The 21,881-nt window shown below is 29.6% G+C and overlaps 2 protein-coding genes across 3 annotated transcripts in view; both read left to right on the forward strand.

Annotated features, from left to right (window-relative positions):
• LOC131847465 (uncharacterized) overlaps window positions 1–11,110 on the forward strand; it is a 30,931-nt gene extending 19,821 nt beyond the window's left edge. Inside the window, exons 2-3 of one of the 2 annotated variants that reach the window (XM_059197056.1) lie at window positions 8,683–8,816; window positions 9,172–11,110. In XM_059197056.1, the coding sequence (XP_059053039.1) occupies window positions 8,683–8,816; window positions 9,172–9,175 (138 nt within the window). In that variant the 3' untranslated portion in view covers window positions 9,176–11,110. Of the gene's footprint in view, window positions 1–8,682; window positions 8,821–9,171 lie in introns of those variants that run through there. The other variant, XM_059197063.1, reaches the window with a different exon arrangement.
• A 7,794-nt stretch (window positions 11,111–18,904) lies between these two features.
• LOC131846690 (uncharacterized) overlaps window positions 18,905–21,881 on the forward strand; it is a 44,803-nt gene continuing 41,826 nt past the window's right edge. Inside the window, exon 1 of the mRNA XM_059196057.1 lies at window positions 18,905–19,230. The gene's annotated coding sequence lies outside the window, so the exon portion shown is untranslated. The remainder of the gene's footprint in view (window positions 19,231–21,881) is intronic.

Raw genomic sequence — 21,881 nt, forward strand, 5'->3', positions numbered from 1 at the left:
TGGTAGGAAATATTACTGCCTGCAAATTATTAGTGGCTATAATTTCTTATATAATCATAATGTTAAATTATATTTACTTATCTATTTTATTTCAGAAGTTGTTTTTCGAAATATGCTATTATAATTTAATCAAAGTCTTTTTTGATATTGCATCACAACTAATATATATTATATAATTATATAATAACTATAATTGTTATAATTACAATAATTTAAAGTTATTTTAAAATAGTATATGTAGTGTTACACTACAAGTTTAAGGAATTTAAACTATGAAAAATGTTGTTACGATTTTATGACTGATTTTAAATGCAAACGGGGCAAATTTCCAGTCCATACTATGGTCTCTTATCAACATTTTTATTATACTAAAGTTATTGACAACAATTTATGACTTTATAGAGTAATATTATAAAAAACATTAGGGTAAGAGTAATACAATATTGTATTATATCAGCCCATTGCATCAGCCAGTTGCACTGCAATCTACGGGTGAGAGACCCGTCATGAGTGAAAATATCCCATAAAATACCTATATATCAACTACAGTATGTATCTATTAATAAGGGGCTCCTACACATCAATTGCATTGTGTCATTTGTACGTAGTTTCTTTTGTATTACTTACGTAATCGCTTTATAACTATTATTAATATATTTTGCAATCGTCTATACTACCTAGACATTTTTACAAGCATAAGTAATTATCCTTACACAGACTCGAATACCTCCAAGACATAAGTAGTCTATAAAATAGCTAATCCCAGCTGACAGCGTGAAAGCTGTAACCTTGAATGAAGTGTCGCGCTCCGAGGCGTGAATGGGCAACGATAGTCGACCTACATACGTCACTATTGAACTGTTTGATATTTTTGTAGCGGTATCGACTTACCGGTTGGCCAAAGGCCTCTGTACCATTCCAATACGATATCAATGAATAATAGTTACATTTCTATGACGTTGAAAGTTTCTAAGATCTTTAGGCAGATACGACAAGAGACCTTGTGGAAAGAAATACTTAAATTCCTGCCGATGGATCGATATTAAAATTGTGATGTTTTGCACGTTTTCATACGCTTGAAATAAATTAAATAATAAATGAACTGCATGATAGAGCAACTATACTATACTATACTGTAACTACCATATAGTAATTTTTGTAGCTGTGACGTGGTCGTGTGGAATGAGTAGTCATGCTCACTAAAATGTCCAGACATGTGGCGGCGTGGTGGGCCGGGTCAATGGGCTCCCTAAAATATGGTCGAGCGCAGTGATGGCTGGCTCATCCGTCATACTCGTGAACGAGTGCTGCTTGTAGGGACTGGTCTGCTCTTATCACTACGACTGATTTAATCTTATTGCATTAATTAGTTTTAGTTTGTATTCACACATTTCGACTTGTAAATGTAAACTTACAAGGATTATTTAAAAGAGCAACACACAAGTTTCTTGCTCGTTCTTCTTGTGATGAGACAGCTTTCCGAACGAGTGGTAGATAAAAAACAAATTGTTATGACTATTCAAAAGTGCTTAAATTAAGTTTATTTGAATAAATGATTTTCTATTCTATTCTATTCTATTCTATACATATACTGCAACTTAATCACTGATTATTTGTACAGTGTAGATATGTGAGCAAAGTCGTATAACTATAAAATATGTAAACGTATATATAATAATAATAATATTTCAGGACAATTCACACCGCGCCACCTAGTCTCAAGCTAAGCAGAGCTTGTGTTATGGGTACTAGACAACTGATATAAATACATGGATGATTTTTTTGTAAATACATACATAATATACATAGCAAAACACCCAGACCGATACAACAATTATACTCATGAATACAAATGTTTGTACCGTGCGAGGAATCGAACCCACGATCATCGGATAGTAAAGCGGTGTGCTAAACCAATAGACCACCAAGGCTGTCGAATATATATAAAATATAAAATAGACCTTCAGGGAGAAATTGTCGGAATATTGATAAAAAATATTTTTAAAAACCAACATCAGTTTAAAGAAATAAGCAGAGAAACAGACAAACAAAAACAGTTACTAAAGTATGTTTTTATTTATTATGTAATTGTATTTTTTTTAATATTTTTTTATTTAGTATATATTTATTTTTCTGTGGACTTTTATCATATGTAGGTACCATAGATCAATGGAGTATAAAAAAGAGAAAATTTCATAAGTCATAAGATCACATAAATGTCTGTCTGTCACAGGCTGTTTTCTTAGAAATGTATACATGTAGAAACTTGAAATCTGTCTATGATCACTACTTATCATATTCTTGTGCACTTATTCCAATATTTGTAAGATAGAAATGGTATTTGAACCCATATTTTAAAGAATATTCATAAATGTATATTTGCGCTTTAATAGGAACAAAGTAACTTTCAGCCGTTTTTTTAAAGAAATAGATTTTGAATTAGACCTTATTTTTGTTAAGTGATAACTATGGGAAAAAAATATTGCAACTCAATCAATTAAGGTTGTTGTAATCAATATAATTTACTGTGGAATTGGTTCCATATAAAGTTAGATGAATTATTTTGTGCTGCAAAATTAGTTATTTGTTACAATTTTTAGTATGGTTATTTTTTATTTACCTATTACAGTCGATAAACTATATTAGATTTATCATAAGGAAATGGATTGCTTATGGAGTTTAGTATTGTATCACTAAAATTGTTAATTTATAGATATTTTAACAACATATTATTACTTAAGCAGTTTACAATTACATCATATGTATAGTAATTATTGTTTCTGTTTAGGAATTATTTGGATGTGGCAATATGTCAATCATATTATTCTACATTTATATAATTGTATACCTAATCAGTAGTGGTTAGCCCTGTTTGTGTAACAATATTATAATACTTGTCAATTAACTACACCGGTTGTGAATGGTTGACAACAATATACTATTAGCTATGCTCAAAATCAAAAACTTACTTATTGTACTTAAGTATGACTTCATCATTGCGGTCATAACTCTAATTAATAAATTTAAATGCTATTATATTATTTTTAAATTGTGATTATGCCAATTTCATTTTCGAACATTTGGCTATCGCATGATAAAGAGAGACGGCGGACATGCAGGTTCGTTCTTTTATTCGTGAAGTAACGCAGCGCATTAATTAGAATTTCTTCCAATTGCCTAGGGGGCATTGATTTTGTTTAGAGGAGTTTCTAACTTTCTTCTACTTAATTAAAAAAATGATAATAATAACATAAAATATACAGTTTTTTGCTACTGTAGTAGTTTGGCCGTACCGGTCAGCAGGAATAGTGATCAATAAATATGACTTGCACAAGTCCTATATTATATAGAGAACAGAATCCGATCCTTATTACATTTATAGTATAAAATACCTTACTACTACCATACCACTGTTATGGATGGATAGTTAACCTTGCGTCCTTATTATTGGTATTTGTTAATTATATTACTACATATAGCTATTTCAAGGTCATCAACTTTCGTCATCTATTCTCACTACCCTTGAATTAAGAATGAGGAAAGTGCCTGTATTACGTAACTAGATTTGCAGGTAGATTGTCACTTTTACGATTATCACTTTCCATCAGGAGATAGTGGCCATCACCGTTTATATGTATGAACAGAATATCAATCAAAAATGAGCACCATCAAAATATGATGCTTATGGTAATTTTTATACAAAAGTAGCAAATTTTAAATGCATTAGTATGGCAATATAGATTAACCTATTTAGGCTGAAATAAATGAATTACACAGAAAATATTTTGTTAGAAAAATTAATATTATCTACACTATTTTATAAAGTGAATGTAGTTATGAAAGTCGTACAACATTTCCTTAAGTCTCCTTCATCGTTTCGTAATTATTGTAAAAATAATTTGGTACCTACTGAGTAAAAAGCCGTGAATGAAAAATATCCGGAATGTCAGGATATTATATCGTTTATATCCAGTTTATTACGTAACAATTACTTATTAAAACAACGAAACGTAAGAAGTCGTATCTGTCTTGACAGAAAGTACAGAGTAAAACGTAATAGTTATGTGACTCAATTTATCTTGTAGCTCTCTTGCAAATAAGTTCGTTCACTCCCGGCTCTGGCCAGAGAAAGACTAGCCAACCTCTAAGCTTATAAAGTGTTTTTTAGGTTGTAAACCCATAGTTATGGGTTTACCTATGGTATGTTATTGCTCTTCGGTTTATTGTTATTCTTGTTGCTTTGAGATGCGTTATTTTGAGTGTTTTATCAACGAGCTAAAGAGTGAAGAATCTCGTAGCGTAATTCGTCCTTGTGAGAGTTCTCGCAAACTAGAGCGTAGACGAAATCTACAACATTAATACTCAGTGGATAGAGGGGCATAGAGGTGAATAGATGTTAGAGGGGACTATGGTCCCGGACGGAATACGAAAAAGGAGCGGCAAGTATAGCTACTTCTTAAAGTAAAACAATTATTAATAAACACTAAAATTAATGTAGATAAGATGCTTTATATAATTTTACATTAGTGTGAATTTGCGATTCCATTCCTTCACGTAACCAGTTGGGCACTATATCTCAGCTGTTTTACATAAGTAGTGATAAAATTTGGAAATACCACCTGCTTACCGTAATTCGTATGTTTTGTCAGTGCTGTCAAAATATCCAAGAATATACTCAAAACATGAAAACCAGTTTCTATTACGAATATAGGTACCTACTCGTAAATATGACCGTAAAAATATATTAACATATACAAATAATATCAAAACGACAACAGTATTAATGGATGATTTTGCATATTTTTATGCAATATGTGTGTTACCAAACACTTTGTGTAATTAGGTATACATAATATTTTCTCTCAATAAATGATTTATGTTACAAATATTACTGTTAGAAACACGTAGGCACCTACGTTTATGTAACAGTAATATTTTTAAGTCTGTAGTACAAATTAGATATGTGTCATAAAATGTAATAAATTCTAGACGGAGATAAAATATGTGTAGTGAATTTCATTTGAAATTAAGCTCAATATTTGAATTCTCTCTGAAGGAAACTCCACATTTCGTAAAAGAGTTTACGTAGATTTTATTATTGTTAATAATAAATGATCTATTAGAAATTTTGTGATATGCAACGAAAGTGCAGTCTACATTATTAGTAGTCTTCATTAAAACAAGTTAGTTGTGGCGTTGCTGTTGTGCATAGTGATCAGTAGACACGGTAGGTACGTAACTGAAGTTCAAACATACAATATTTACGTAGCCGGTAGAAAGTATGACATTCGTTCAAATATACTCGCATCACTAGCTTGGTAATGATTCATTTTCACACAAATACATATTTATATGTATTCTCGAATTAAAACCAGAACGTTAGCAAAGATTTCGTACTAAGTTTTACAAAGTCTGCTTGGATCCTTCAAAAGTACCTATTTCTGCCGTCAACCATATTGCTTGGCAAACTATGCTCCTGTCTGAGAAGTGAGTATTATAGTGAAATAACAGGTTACAGAGTATAGAGGCATAGTGTCCAGGAATCACAAAATAGATGGTTACCATGAGTGTCTCAACCTGTAGGGTTATTTTGAATATTTGTAATAAGGATTTCCATAAATTACCACGGGAACACGGATACATAAATACGAGATTTGTTATAAAATGTCACCGGACCTTCAAGTCATGTTATTGGATGTGTGGGATCTGCGTTAGTTCCATACTTCATTATAGATTGAAATTTGATTATGTTTACTATTATGTTTGATTGTTCGTTCATTGTTTTGTTTTAACTTTATTCATTGTCTATGAAATATGGATTACATAAAGTGTCTGTAATTGGATTTATCGCAGTAATTCCTTAATAACTAACTAACCAGAGAACTATTATCAGTTAATAGGGTTCATAACATTTAAAGATTGAAGGTTAGATTCGTAATATTTTTAGAATTTGCGGAGATTAATCATATGGTTATGATGCAGTCAATGCCAAGTCGTAGTGTTACGTTCATCTTCATAAAATTATAATTATTGTGTTTTTTTTACCATAGGATGTTAACGAAACATCACTTGATTATATAATGATGCCTGTTACATTTGCGTGTAATTTGTTGACGTCATATATTCTATGCATAATATGTATTTTAAAACAATATGTATCTATATATTTATATCTATTAATTGGCCAGTATCCATAACATAAACTCTGCTGCTTAGCTTAAACCTAGATGGCGCTGGGTGAATTGTTCTGTGATATTATTATTATTATTGATAATAATCAAACGACAAAATAAAGCATTAAATCCATGAGAATTCTAGTGTACTTACTGAATAATTATAATAAAGTTAAATATACTGAGTTATTATTAACTAGTTGACCTGCGCAATTTCGTGTCCCATTTTCACTGCTTTTGCAACACTTTTCATTGCAGCTCTGCTTCTATTGATTCTGACGCTATGATAGAGTGATATCGTATAGCCTATAGCTACGTAACACTAAAATAAAATTTCAAAATTGGATTATCAAATCCAGAAATTATAACCTTACAAATTTTATGTCTCTTTTATATTACTACTATAGATAAAATAGAAAATTATTTAACAAAATTGTATTATTATATAATTTTCTCTTTTTTTTCATTAAAATAATACCTACTACAATACATTATCTACTGCAATCAGTTGGTGCCGTAGAGGATATCTATAGTTTTTTGGATGTGAAAATGATGGTATAGTGACAAATATTTGAACTGTTTAAATTACATATTTATATATAATTATTCACATATTTATAATAGATATTCAAAATGATCATGGAATGAAGAGAAATAGCCATTTATGAGATAGGTAGGGACAGGAAATGCCTTCCTTGACTCACAAAGTAGGTAACTTTCATTTCATTGGACATTTGGTTAGTGTTGCATTTCGCAGTATGAAGTATTTCAAGGAATCCCACGAATATGTTATATTTTCTAGAAATAATTGACGTATTCACTTTTTGCTGGGTTTGTATATTTTACTTCAACGTGGTCAGAGGTGATACCACAATCTCAGGTTAGTTTCGTAGTGTATTCGGTGTTTCCAATACTAATGAGTCAGTTTAGTTATATATTTATTCAAAAACAAATATTTACAAGTTATTTATTGTGTCATAAAAATCAGGTTAGTTTTATGTGCACACAGAACCGTCTAACGTATATAGTAAATGGAAGCTAAAATTAGAGCACATACACAATAATAAGTTAGGTATATAAAACGATTAACAAAGGTTTATCATCTAAATAGGTATTTAATGTTTTTGAAAACTACTAGTATACGATACTATCGATAGATTAATAGAAAGCATAATAAGAGCGTCTAATGTACTTAAATTACAAAATATGTTTTTGAAAACTTGAAGTTATTATACGTAATAGATTTATGTGTTGTAGATTTATGCAACAGGTTCTATTATTCAACATTTTATTTCGCTAAAAAATGTAATAGAATGTGTTCATTTGATTTAGAAAGTAGACAAATCGTAATGACAGCAGGACTTCGATAATAAACGCTAAAGTAAGCTAAATATTTTTTTCCAATACAGAAAGAACTCGACTAAATAAATATACTGATTATTCATTTGCACCATTCATTATCTTTATATACTATGCATTACTAGCTGAATCGTATAACTTCGCTTGCGTTACATTTTCATCGTTTTTCATAATTTTTCATTGCTGCTCTTCCTCTTCTCTTGGTCGTAGTATGATATTGCATAGCGTTCATCGAAAGTAAGCTATCCAACACAAAGATTTTTTTTTCTAACCTGTAGTTGCTGAGATTAAATCATTCAATTCAACAAACAAAATATTCATTTTATTCATGATCATATGTATTAGCAGTTGGTTTGGGACATTCCACGCTTGAATTTTATCTGGCCAATTAATGTTAATTGTGATGATCGTTTTTTTTCAATGAGGAAACGATCATTGCGGTTTATATCATTCGCATTACGGTCTTGCTTCGTGGCAAGTTGCGTAAGTATTACGTGCTTTGACTCGTAAAGCGTAATCAACGCATTTATGCGTTTAGCGATTGGCAATTTTACGTGCGACTCGTTTTATGATAACTGAGATAAGTCGGCATGCGAGAAGGTATGCGTGTACAGAAAAATGCATGCAATGTATGAAATACGCTCACGTAGTTAAGCTGCTAACTATTTCGAATGCGGCATGTTATATATACATGCACGTATTGTATTATATTGCCTGTACAATATGACATTAATATGAGTTTTTAATTTTTTTGAAAGAATAAAAGAAATAGTTCACATTAATGCTTTTAAAACATACTGTGGACTTTAGACTGATCTATGATGTATTATAATATAGCGATTGTAAATTGTGCACAGGTATATATAAAATGAGTATGAAAACGAATGAAATAGTGAATAAGGATTAGAGGTCATTGATACTTAGTTGTGTCTGTCGTCCATAGTAATAGCCAAGATTTCGCGTATTTGAATTGACGCAATTTACAGATATATCTAATGTCTATTTAAATAGTAGGTTTTATTTTCAATGTCTGCGAATACTTATAGGTCTTCTCTCTATGTCCAAATTTGTTCCTATGACACAATGTGAATCGATTATTAAATCAATTATTTATACAAAAACATTTATATTTATTTATAATATTTTCCAGGTGGAATCCGGTCGTGAGGAACTGAAGAAGGAGCGAGAGATCATGCAGTTAGTGGCCGGGTTGCAGCTCGGCCCTGACGAGGTGGAGAGACGGGAAGTGCCACCACATCTGCTTAGAGCAAGACATGCGCCCAGGTAATTACATTATTAACATTCTTTTTTTATTTTTATTGAAATAGCAACAATCTGACGTCCCACCTGATTGTAACTGGTAACCAAATAAAAATATTTGGTGATGATTACATTTTAAATTACGCCCTTTGGTTGTGATAAGTGGAGTGTAAGTAGGAGTATGTAAACCACTCTACTCCAATATTAACTTTTCAGGTATCTTGAGATTTAAAAAATATATTCAGAAGTAGAAAAAATAAATTCAGAAGTAAATTGGCCTGAAATTATGTATTGTTGACCGACAAGGCAATTTACTCCGACAATAAAATGGTATAATAAACAGATTTGGTTTTAAATGTTTTATTTTTTTAATTTACAGATAACACAATGCCTAGGCAGCCGCTGTGCCATTTCTCTGACGAGATGACTTTTTGCGGCACTGAAAGCTCAAATTATCGCAACCTGAATAGAAATTACGAATAGAACATCAACCAAATACTTCTCTTTCGCTGGTAGTCCAAACTTACGTAGCGATGTTAAATGCATTGTTGTAGATGCATAAATAATCACACATGTCGATTACAAAATCGAATTATGTTTAATTTTACAATTAGTCATGAACTTGTTTAAATACAGTCGATTGTAGTGTAGTTATAAATTTACTTGGTATAGTGTCCGAATTCTTGTGCTAAGTGTGATCTGATCGCGATCTGGAAGCTTAATTATGTAACGCTGTAACTAACAATTATCATTTGGAATAGATTTCAACCTACAATTTGTATTTATGTAAGGACTATATCTCAGTAGCCGTGCATCGTAGCTTTCATCTGGAACTCTCAAATGGTTCGTAGAAAATCGCAAAAGCAATATTAATGATAGGATATGTCCACATCCATGCGGCTTATATAATGCTATTATTAATAATTGTCATTTGAAATAAGTTAAAAATTACAAATTTGTAATTATGTACGGACCATTTCAGATAGTTGTAGACATTATAGAAATTGGATATTTACTCATATAATATTATTTTTGAGTTTCCATTCTTTCGACGATGTTTTTAGCGTCTTATTATACGACTAGAGACGGCAGTGGACCTGTCAAATTCGTCTATTCGCTTTCTAGTCTGAAATTCTCAAATGCCTTATAAAAAAAAATCATATTTATTGATTTTAATACGTTTAAAACAATTGAGAATTGTTGTTAATTTTATATAATTAAGCTTCTGATCAGGCTAAATAAATATTTATAAGTCGTCATGCACTTTTTTACTTTTAAATTAATCGCTATCGTTTTCACTTTACCAGAATTCGGATCTAGATGTTGTATTATTTCAAGAAGTGTACATAACTTTATATTTTACTATATCAAATTTCATTTTATAATTTTAGCTAGTTATTTTAACGATCTGATAAAAATATAACAAATGATTTGTACTTATTAATATTTATTTCGTAAATATATAGAACATAAATAAACATATGTGATTAGCTCTATACGAAATAAATAAATGAATGGCGCTGGATTCCATCAAATGCCTGATACTACAGCGATATTCTGAGGTGGGTGTATCTCAATGCACCCAACTTCAAGCCGATTCAGAAAACTTGGTTTGATAGTATGGTCTAACCAAGACTACAACCTGGTAGTTCATCGCGTACATCAATATGTCTACCACAACACAACAGAGTTTGTTGTAGAAATTAAAGGGCCTACTATTTGATGCTCGATGCATAACTGATAAAATATCTCAAACTTATTGTATGTGAATTATGAATATTATGCAAAGGAATGTCTAGACATAAAATGATGTACGTATTTATAAATAACTGAATCAATTTCCATAATACAACGAATACGTGGATACATATTAAACTAAGTAACTTACTTGTCTGTTTTTAGATTCTCAGTGACCCCTTCTATGTAATAACTTCAAAATATGTACACAGAAATAATGTTCACTTGCTAATACAACATTGATTATTGAAAATTTGTTTGTCAAGAAGAAAATAATTAATGGATAAGAATAACGAAGATATATTATAATAATAGTTATACCCATTGATATGTTAAAATAACTGTTGTCCTTGAATATATGCAATTATTGAGGTATAAAAGAAAACTAAAAAAACAGCGTTTTATAAACAGCGGTTTTACATAACAGAAAATTGCATCCATAAAGTATTATTGATTCGATGAATAAGGTAGACGTTGGTAACATTTGAATATGTTGTGCTTATTTTTAATAGATGGTAAAGGAATGGCGCACCCGCGTGTGAGTAGGGTTGTAGTTATACCCTGTAGGTGCCAGTGGTAAGATTATATATAGCATGAGCTTGAAGTTAGTTGAGCCCATTGTAGCGAAGTCATCAGGTGTTAACTACAATGTTTTCTTAGATGGCGGGGAGTCTACTAGAGAGTCTACTTGTCATGGTACTATGTATATGTAATTGTTTCAATTGGGTATGAATCTAAGGTGGCTATGATCTGTAGTTATTTATAATAATAATATTAATCCGTGTCTTCAATGTTCATATTTGTTTTAAAATTAATAATTTATTTTTAAATATTTAATATTGATTAATTTGGCCATTTTATTCTAATACTTCCGAAAATATAAAAAATATAATTGTCTATGAATTAAATTTATACATCTCACGATGAAGTCAAAAAAATTCTTCTATGGATAAAAGTAGCTACTTAGCCATTTAACGAAGACTTTATTGTACAAAAATAGAACATAATTAATTTAAGTTCTATCGTCATGTTCGTTAAATTAGGCAGAACTTTAAAATACAATTTGTAAGACTAGGTAATTCTTTTATTGTTATTAATCGGGTGAAGTCATTATGTGATGTAAATATTTTATATTCATTTAAATAAAAAATGCCTTATTATGTAAATAATAATGCATTTTTATGCATAGGTGTCGCTTGTCCTATATTTGAGTCTTCCTTGATTATTATTGTATATACCTATATATTTTTTACTTACGGATTATTGCATTACATTACAGAAACCACTTCAATCTTCAAAAGCCATTCTAGAGTTAAGAATAGTGAATAAAGCTCTAAAAATTTTATGGTTTCATGTAGTTGTTTGAGAAGATTTAGAATTTATTGCAATTGCTACAAAAAGAATCGAATTTGGACTTCAATATATTATTATTTTTGTCGGTTTTATTTTAAAAGGACTAATTTCTATTAAATTTCTATAATAATACCATCTTAACATTATTTAATAAATGTATTATTTTACAGCACATATGGATTATGTACTGTATGAAAAGTATAAGTAATTAAATTAATTCTGTTTAGTATTGTATTTCCTTCTACGAAACAAAAATAATATTTAAAATACAAAATTTGATTCTTTTCTAAGCAACAGATGTTTTTCATTGTTGTGTGTTGAACAATACGTAATATGATAATTTAAGAGTTGTCGAAAATTAAACATGTAATTCGATTATTCAAATGGTTATGTATTTTATCAGTAGGCTGTATACTATACTCGGTATTATTTTAATCTCTTTGTGTGATCACCAGCATCGTAGATAGATATTAAATTTCGTTGATAAAATGCATTTGTTGTCGTAAAACGTTTACAACGTCAAATTCATTATTCCATTGCCCACAACTAGGAAAATTGTTCTTTGGGTACTGTATTTTTGATTAATTATTATTTTACTTTCTATATTTTTTATGTAAATAGTTATAATCAAGAGTATTCACCGTAGTGGAAGAGTATTTTATCATGAAAATAATGTAGGCTATACGTGCCATTAATGTTATCTTGTTTTTACTATAATTTAATTGAGAGTAATCGCAGCAATGTAAATGTATTATATTAAAATATTACCCTATGTATATAATGAAAATAATGTGAGGTTTCAACGAGTAAACAACGATGTATCCAATTTTTATATTATTTCAATAAATGTAGATTTTAATCACGTTCTTTTTATTTCATTGACGTAATTTAGGTAGGTCACAGTCTAGTTAAACAAAGTCGGGTTGCAGTAAGGAGAGATAAGATAATGTTACATAGTTACACAGGAGTGGATTATGTGATTTTTATTAACTTCGACCAACTGGATTAAGTCTGCCTCGGAAAGAATAGTAGAATAACTAATAAAACATTGAAAAATTAGAGGCTAATTTTTAGATAAAGTCGTCTTAATACATTTTGTATGGTAGATATATGTACATCATAATAGATATGCTAAGGTAGTTCTTGCTATATACATCGAGTGTATATAGCAAGAACTACTTTAGCATATCTGTTACGAATATACCCACATTCAGTGTTAAATGACCATATCTAGTAAAAAAAATCTACATTTTATTATAAATGCGAAAGTTTGTGAGTAGGGATGGATGTTTGTTACTCTTCACGCAGAAGCTACTGTATAGATTTTTATATAAATATTACTACTACTACTACGCTACTAAATATATATAGATATACTCCAGCTGGTATATATATATATATTTATATAAGGCCACATATATTCTAAAAAACGATACAGCGCCATCTATACGTGGATATTAGCTTTTAATAGATATGCTTTGTGGATGTATGTACGTATAGATAGAAAGTTGGTGAATAAATTACGATTGCGAGTTACTACAAAGTTCAAGCAACTGCTTGCAGATGTCTTTAGTTGTACAAAACAGGTTATTTATTTCATCAATGTAAAGCAAAATAGGTAATATAAAATTGTTATGTTAGTTTTGTGGAGAAAACTCTTAGATTAATATACTAAAAATGTATTTGAGTATATTATAGGTATTTAATATAACTAGGAAACTAAGGCAACACAGTAATACCAGTTACTATTGTAGGTATTATTTATTTACTTGAGAATTTATTACAGATTAGAAATAAGTAACTCAAATCCTAGGAACTATATTTATGAAAATTTTAATCTATTGATTGGACCCAGTTAACTGTTTATAAAGTAAAATGAGTATCCTTTTAGCTGTTAATAGTAATCAAATTAACAAAACCCATAAAAGAGCATGATAACGTAAATAATTTATGAACATATACTTTGTAATTTATAGTGCAGAGGTAATAAATCTACATAGAAACACATCTCCGTATCTCATATTAAGTATACAGTATGGTTTTATGGAAAATAAATTATTGAAACATAATAAATGTCAGTAAACTACAGAATTTTAAAAATATACACTATATATACCTACTGTGAGTTTATTTGACTACTATAATCTTACCTAAGTGGAGTGTTAACGATAATGTTTAACGTGCACATTGTAAACATTATCGTTAACACTCCACTTAGGTAAGATCTAAGTAAAATAAATGTCGTCTCATTTTTGTGCTAATCACAAAAATGAGACGATTGGCAGAATGAATAGTACATATGGCTGTTATGACGTCTGATGATGCACTGGTAACCCGGTGGTTTACATATTATGGAAAATATTTTTCGTTTATATTTGGATACGTAGCAAGGATCGTCGAGAGTTGGTGATGTTAGCTGTAGATTGTTATGTACACAGTTCGATTATGGTCATGTGTTAGAGATTGGTAGAGTTTCTTTTAGATTAAGGACTCCTGTAATTAATGTAGAATTTCAAATAGAGCGATATTCTTTAAGATATCAGTCTCCTGTTAGCATCTTATTTGGCTTTTGATGGTGTGTGCAAGATTTAACTCATAATTTTTTTTCATATACTACGATGCTGGCAAACTAGCATAATGAAATAAGTTAGATAACTTCATTATATTACTGTACCATTACTATACTAAACTTGTGAAAAATATATTATAATAGTATTTTATGTGGCTGAAATAAGAAACAACCTAACCTACTTCATGAAAAGCGGCAACCTCCGCGTTAATAAATGAATAGCATGTTAAGGAAATGTAATCATAGACACCTTAAAATATATGATAACGTCTGTACTACCACTTATGAAATTATATTTCTTTTTTTATATAATAATTCATTTATACAAATTTAATTAAGTTAACAGCATACATATACATTTCTAAGAACTAAGTTGTTATGTTTCTATAATTTGTAATAAGGATATATTATTACATATGTATACTGTTCTATATCTTCTAGCCTACTCTCAGAAGATACACTGCAAACCATAACACAGCTTCCAAATCAAGCTGCTGGCTGCAGAATTACGGAGGCAAGACAGAGTTCTCACAATTGTAGAAAGTCTACCTGTGGTATAAATGCACAAATAGTAATTATGGTACCTTTATTCCAAGATTATTATTCGAACTATTTGCAGGAAATAGAGACAATTATAATAACTATATCCTCCTCATTTCGCTACCAAAAAAAATTATTCGCGCAATCCAAGCTGCGATCGCTGGTGTATGGTGTATCTAATACATAATGACTAACGTCCGACTTGAGCAATAAATCTTAAGCATTATTAGAGATACGGTTGATCTAGTTAGAAACTTAATCAACGTTAATATCGATGATCGTAGTTGGTATACTGGCTAGCTATGATTAAAGAGCAGTAAGTAATGAATGTGTGTCTAACGGTTGATAAACAAATATCGCTATAATGGACTCGAACGTTTACCACAGTACCGGTAAGAATGGATCGTAGATCTGTTTTTTTTTATTAAGGTGAATATTTTTTTTATTTAACTGGAATGGGAAAGAAACAGACGGTCCACCAGATGATTAGTGCTCTATGCCAAGGCATAAGTAAGAATATTAATATTAAGTAAGGATATTAGTAAGCATGTGCAAGCACATGCTTACTAATATCCTTACTTACTAATATCACAGTATCATAGTAATATCACAGTAATATAATATTACATACTAATATTATAAATGCGAAAGTAACTCTGTGTGTCTGTGTGTCTCGCTTTCACACCAAAACCACTGAACCGATTTAAATGAAATTTGGTACACATATAGTCTAGATCCTGAGAAAGGACATATGCTACTTTTGAATGCGAAAAAAGGGTTGTAAGGGGATGAAATTGGGAATGAAAGATTGTATGGAAGAATCGTCAATTTTTAAGCTAGAAGCCTGAAACGTTTTTTTGAGGCTGCTAATTAAATATAAATAAATATGACAAAGTTTTAGAAAAAAATATCCTTAAGGGGGTTAAATAAATTAGGGGATAATTTTTATATGTAAATTCGTCATTGCTGAAGCTAGAAGCTTGAAACTTATTTTTCAGGCTGTTAATTAAATATAAATAAATCTGACATTCTTGTAATAAAATTACCATTAGGGGGTTAAATAAAATAGAGGGCAAAAGTTTTTATGTAAATTCGTCATTTTTGAAGATAGAAACTGATTTTTTAGGCTGTTGATTAAATATAAATAAATAGGCCCTCAAAGTTTATAAAAATGTTACCTTTAAGGGGGTAAAAAAAAATAGGGGATGAAATTTTTATGTAAATTCGTCATTTTTGAAGTTAGGAGCTTAAAACTTATTTTTGAGGTTGTTGTTTAATATAAATAAAAACACTATCAAAGTTTGTAAAAATGTTACCTTTAAGAGGGTAAAATAAAATAGGGGATGAATGTTTTTATGTATTATAAATTCGACATTTATGAAGTTAGAAGTGTGAAACTTATTTTTGAGGCCGCTAATGAAATATTTTTTTTATTTATAAGTATTACATATATACAATTTGTTTTTACAATTATCGCCAAACTGCTTTGCAGTTTGTTGGCGAATAAGGACACTCATTTTTACTTATACTTAATTTACAATTTAACTATAATATAGAACTTATACTACTGCATTTTTTCGAGTAACCATCTTTTCAATTTAAATTTAAATATTTCTTTACTTGAACAATCTTTTTCGTTATAAATTTTATTGAATATTCGTGGCGTAATGTACTTTCTTGTTCTCTCACCATATAAATAATAATGTTGAAATTTAAAAATGTCATACTATTAATTTCTAATTCCTGTTGTATAACAGTTGCAGGAACAGGAAGGAACAAGAAAGGTATAGGTACTTTATAGTATTTGTTATTCGATTATAAGTATTAATGGATTTTTTGTGCAAGAATTGATGTAGATTTTTTGAATACATGATATGAAATAGCTTCACCTAACATTACTTAAATTATCGCCTTTGCCACATGCAAATCATATATATCAAACGGCCAGACTGATCTTTTAAAGTCATCTTAAAGAGATATATTCACATACTTTAATTTTTTCTATATTATGACTCGTGATGATTTGCTGCTCAGAATATATCGAGCGCATTTAATGTATACTTATATAAGTAAGTATATAACAATAATTTCACAAGTGAAACTCATAATGAATAAATGGAGTCTACGACTTGCTATGAAAACCAATTAAGCAACTAATTAGACTCACTAATCCTAGTACATTGTTACAACTGAAATGGTTTAAAGCGAACTTTCGTTTATATATCCATATCTATTTGTATTAATTCCCCCCGGATTTATAATGTAAATGTATTAGAATTTATAAATACATAACATATAAATGTACGTGTAAACAATAAATTAATATTTAATTAAGCAATTTGTACGTACCGGGTAAAAAATATCTAGTACACTGGAATATTTGTTGTTACTAGTTACTGCAGTTACACTGTTACTGTAAGTAGTTATCTAATTACTGATGGTTACTGTAGTTACGTGTTTATTTTAAGTCCCCTAGTTACTAAAATCATAGTTAAAGTCAAAATAATTTATTTACAGGTGACATTTACTTATATTACATAGTACGAGTACATAAAAAAATTGTATTATAAATACATAATGCATAGCTTCAGTAGTAGCGGTGTAAACAAACAAGGCTAAATATTCAGGGTTTAAAAAGAAGAATAACATACTTTATGAATTACAAACGAGAATAATGATGGTCTAAATGAAAATGATGCGTTGTTTAACGTAACGATACTATTGATTAAGAAACTAGTACGTAAGGGTACTTAGTCCTTTACTGTTTTTTTCTTAATTTTACTACTCTGTTGTCTATAATTAATAAAAGTTGTAGGTAATAAATAATAATAAAGGAAAATGAAGAACCTATTGATGGTAATGACTGTTATCAATCTCTTCGCCGTTCTTCTGGAAACCTAACGTAATATTAATGTAATATATGCTAAATTCAACGCTAGGAGCTAACTGAACTCACTTCATCCTCCATTCTAATCCTATCATACCGTTAGCGTACAAAAATGCTCTATACTATTATCATCCACTAAAAAACAGCAAGTAATCTAGCAAAGTAAATTTTAAATTCGGTTGTTTTGGGCAGACATTTTGTCTTTAGAGTTAAGACATTTTATATTTAAAGTACATGACGTAATTTTCTAATTAGTTTAGCTGTGATAGGTTTGTTAATAACAGATGGACTCGGTCTGACATGTTATTTGTAGAGTAAAGTTCATAAATACAATTGATACATAAGTTAATAGTTAAGTAGTTTGTTTAGGCATAAATGCGTTTTAGAGTTACGAAAAATTAAAATTAATCATCTTTATAAACCAATAATGCATGTATTATAATTTTAACAATATGAAAAGATTTTAAAACATTATTATAGCGCAATCATTTATTTAAAGTCAAATAGATATAAATTAAATATTTTTCGTCTGAATAAATATGGGTACATCACGTAGAAAATTACAGGATAGTGAGATTGATGTTAAGTAAACTAATTTATAATTTATGACTCAACGTTCTAAAGAATAGACATGCACCACTCACACATTCATTAGAAATGGTCTTTGGCGTCTAAAAATTTAAAAAGTGAAAGTTTCTATACTGTTGAAGTTTAACTTTAGTTCCTATTTTAAACACCTAATAACGAGTACCTTTGATGATAATATGATAATCATTAACGATTTTCCGTGTAGGTGAAAGTTTAAAACGTGTAATGTATGTATGTTTGTATGCGATGTGTGACTAATAAAAAAATCGTTATATTAATTTTTGTATTGAATATTTCTTAAATTTATTTCCGCATATTACCTATTTCTAAAGAAATTTTAATTTTGTTAAGATGAGAAATGGGCTAGTAGATAACTTGCAATAAGGTCCAACGCGCATATGCAGTAAGATCAACTTGAAGCAGTTGACCACCGTCCGGCGCGTTCATAGCACGCATCCCTCGCGACACACTTCTGAACGAACTGTACACGCATGTCACTGGCACGCGCGTAGTAATTAAAGTTATAAATCACCAGATGACGACTAAAATTTGTTTATGGCTTTTAACCGCGTAATTCGAATTTGGAAAGGAATAATCTGGAGTGATGTGTCCTTTACTTGAGTGATATTATCCGTGTCCTTTCGAACTAAAAATATAATTTGTTTATTACAAAACAAGTTTCGGTTTATTGTTCATTAACTGCTGATTTACAGGTTAATTTCGGATTTCCATAACATCGTGGCACGATTTCGGATTTTATTATGGTAAGTGTTAAATTTAATAACTTTATTTTCATACTTCGCCCAAAAGAAATATAATTATTTTTATGCTTTTTCTTGGAACAAGATTGAGATAAGTATATCAGTACATAAAGGATTAAAAGCATATTTATATATATGCCTATATCTTTTTTTGTACTTCAGAAAAATGATATCTTGTCTAACAAAATATTATATCTATAAGAAATTGTTCTCTATAAGCTATTTCATTCATCGATACTTCTATACTATATAACATTATAAATGAGAAACTATATCTGTCTGTCTGTTTGTATGTAACTTTTTCACTACGGCTCACCGTTTTTTAATGAAATTTCTGTGATGAAAGCTTGTATTATTAGATCGGTTATGGGTTATCTTTCATCTAAAAAAAAAAGCAGAGGATATTGCTGGTAACATCAAGTTTTTGTAGTAAGTATGTATAGATAATTAATATAAATAAATTGTGATAAAAAAATTAATATGAGTAAAGATAGGATCGCGGTCTTTGCGTGTTATTACGTTGATGAGAGATGTAATCTAGTTACTGGTGTGACTGTGGATATACAGTTATGAGCTTTTTGCTTCGAGCACGCGCACACCGGTAAATCAACTTGTGCCATCGTTTTTCTATTACTGATCATATTGTACATACACTCATCGTTTCATGTTATCATATACAATTATAGTTTTAATGTATTCTTGTGCAAATAAGTTTTTAAGGTACTTATAGGTTTATAGTCAAAACTTTATGTTATTTATCTGCCAATAATTAAGGCTATTCGTATATTACATTATTATATATGTAATCGAAATGATTGAAGGTGATTTCGCTTATGTCGTTAAGGTATAAGTTGTGCAACCAACAGAACCACCAGTGATACCATCACTGAATTAAAAACGACAGTTTTTACCGCATAGAGGTTAGCCTGAGTCCTACTAGTATGTGGTAGTAGTAGTAGATATCAGTCTATGTTCAAACCATAGAAATGTAGATATATATAACTACAAAGAAAAATGAGGCAAGATCTTGTAAGATCTTCACTGCATCTCAAGTGGTAGGATCACAATATAGGATCATGAGAGAAATTTCTTGGCTTATTTGTGTTGCAATAGCATACTACTACTACTACTACTGAATATTAAGTAGTAAGTAAGTTTTATGAATAGTATAATAATATAAGAGGGAACAAATAATACGTACGCAGCACATTATTTAATTATATAGAGTCAGTCATATCGACCTTATGACAATAGGTATATATTTTAAAGAAGAATGGATAGATAAGTATGTCAAATTCATATATCTTCAATTTAATTTATTTTTATTTACTTCAAATTAATTTATTAAGTAATCGTCTAAGTAATCTACGACTACAGAAAACTTTCTCTAATATCCAATAAAGATTGAACTTTACTTATTAGGTAGGTAGGCATGTGTGGGTATGAAATTATTGTTAGCCTTTTTAACTGGTAAGAGAAGAACCCTTTCTAGAGTTAATGTGTAAAAAAGCAATGATATTATATCATCTACATTAAGCTTCAAAGTCGGCTCAGAATAGAGTTGCCTGTTTTGTTTTTATTTATTTTTTTATATAAAACCTGAAAGGACTTAAGTTTGTCTTTTTAGAATGATTCTACCATACAAAAAAATAAAGAATCCTATAAAATCTTATATATTAGCTCAATTTGACTATTTTAACTCGTACATCATCATAATTTCACCAATTATTATAGGTTAACATCTCGTATAAAAATGTAATATGAATGTACTTCATAATTCTCGTAAGGTTGGCATCCATGGTTCAAAATATTTAAACATGTTCACAAAGTTAGTATTACTTTACTCGAATAGAGAAGCATTATTTTAAAGTTGGCTAAACATATGTAAAATTCCTTATGTAATAGGTACTACGCTTTAATAAGTCAATACCTACGACCTAATTTTAATATGAAACGCATAAATGTCAATTTAAATAGCAAACTAGTTATGGTATAATTATAATTCATAGACCGAAAATATCGAATTGTGTATTATAGAAACAACACTACCGGTTTTTATGTAATAATAATGAAGGAAGTTAAGTATATGTTTTTATAGACTTAATATAGTTTTGAACAACGGCTTTAATTGTTGAACTATAATATTATATATTTTAGTATATGTAGGTGTAGGTAGATTAACCGAATTCAGAATTTGTTTTGTCTATAGTTTAAAGCACTATAGTGCGATAATATCGCCATTTTTGCGTTACTTATTGGTGGGATCAAACTGGTTTGTGATATTATAAATAATGTGAAAAGGTTGACGATTGGAGAAGTAATTGAAAAAAACGAGGCTAGTGAATAAATGTTTGAAGTCATCACTTTCTTTAATAGAAAAAATATTATGACCTAGCGTTATTACATGTGTCTATAGTAGATATCTAGGTGTACATTATAATAATTTAGTAATAATTAATACCAAACGTAACAGAGCGTTGGAAAGGTAGACATCATTCTGATATTATTATTTTCTTACTTACTAATTATATTACGAATGGTTATAAATGTCAATTTGTATTTTTTTATTTGTTTTAGTGACAATATATACGTGATTAATGCATAATATTGACATATAGAATTTTTTGACTCTGTCTAATATTAATATTTTATTA

This window comes from Achroia grisella, unplaced genomic scaffold (assembly GCF_030625045.1).
Source record: "Achroia grisella isolate CSIRO2021 unplaced genomic scaffold, CSIRO_AGI_Agris_v1 utg109, whole genome shotgun sequence".
In the NCBI taxonomy this organism is placed as follows: Eukaryota; Metazoa; Arthropoda; class Insecta; order Lepidoptera; family Pyralidae; genus Achroia; species Achroia grisella.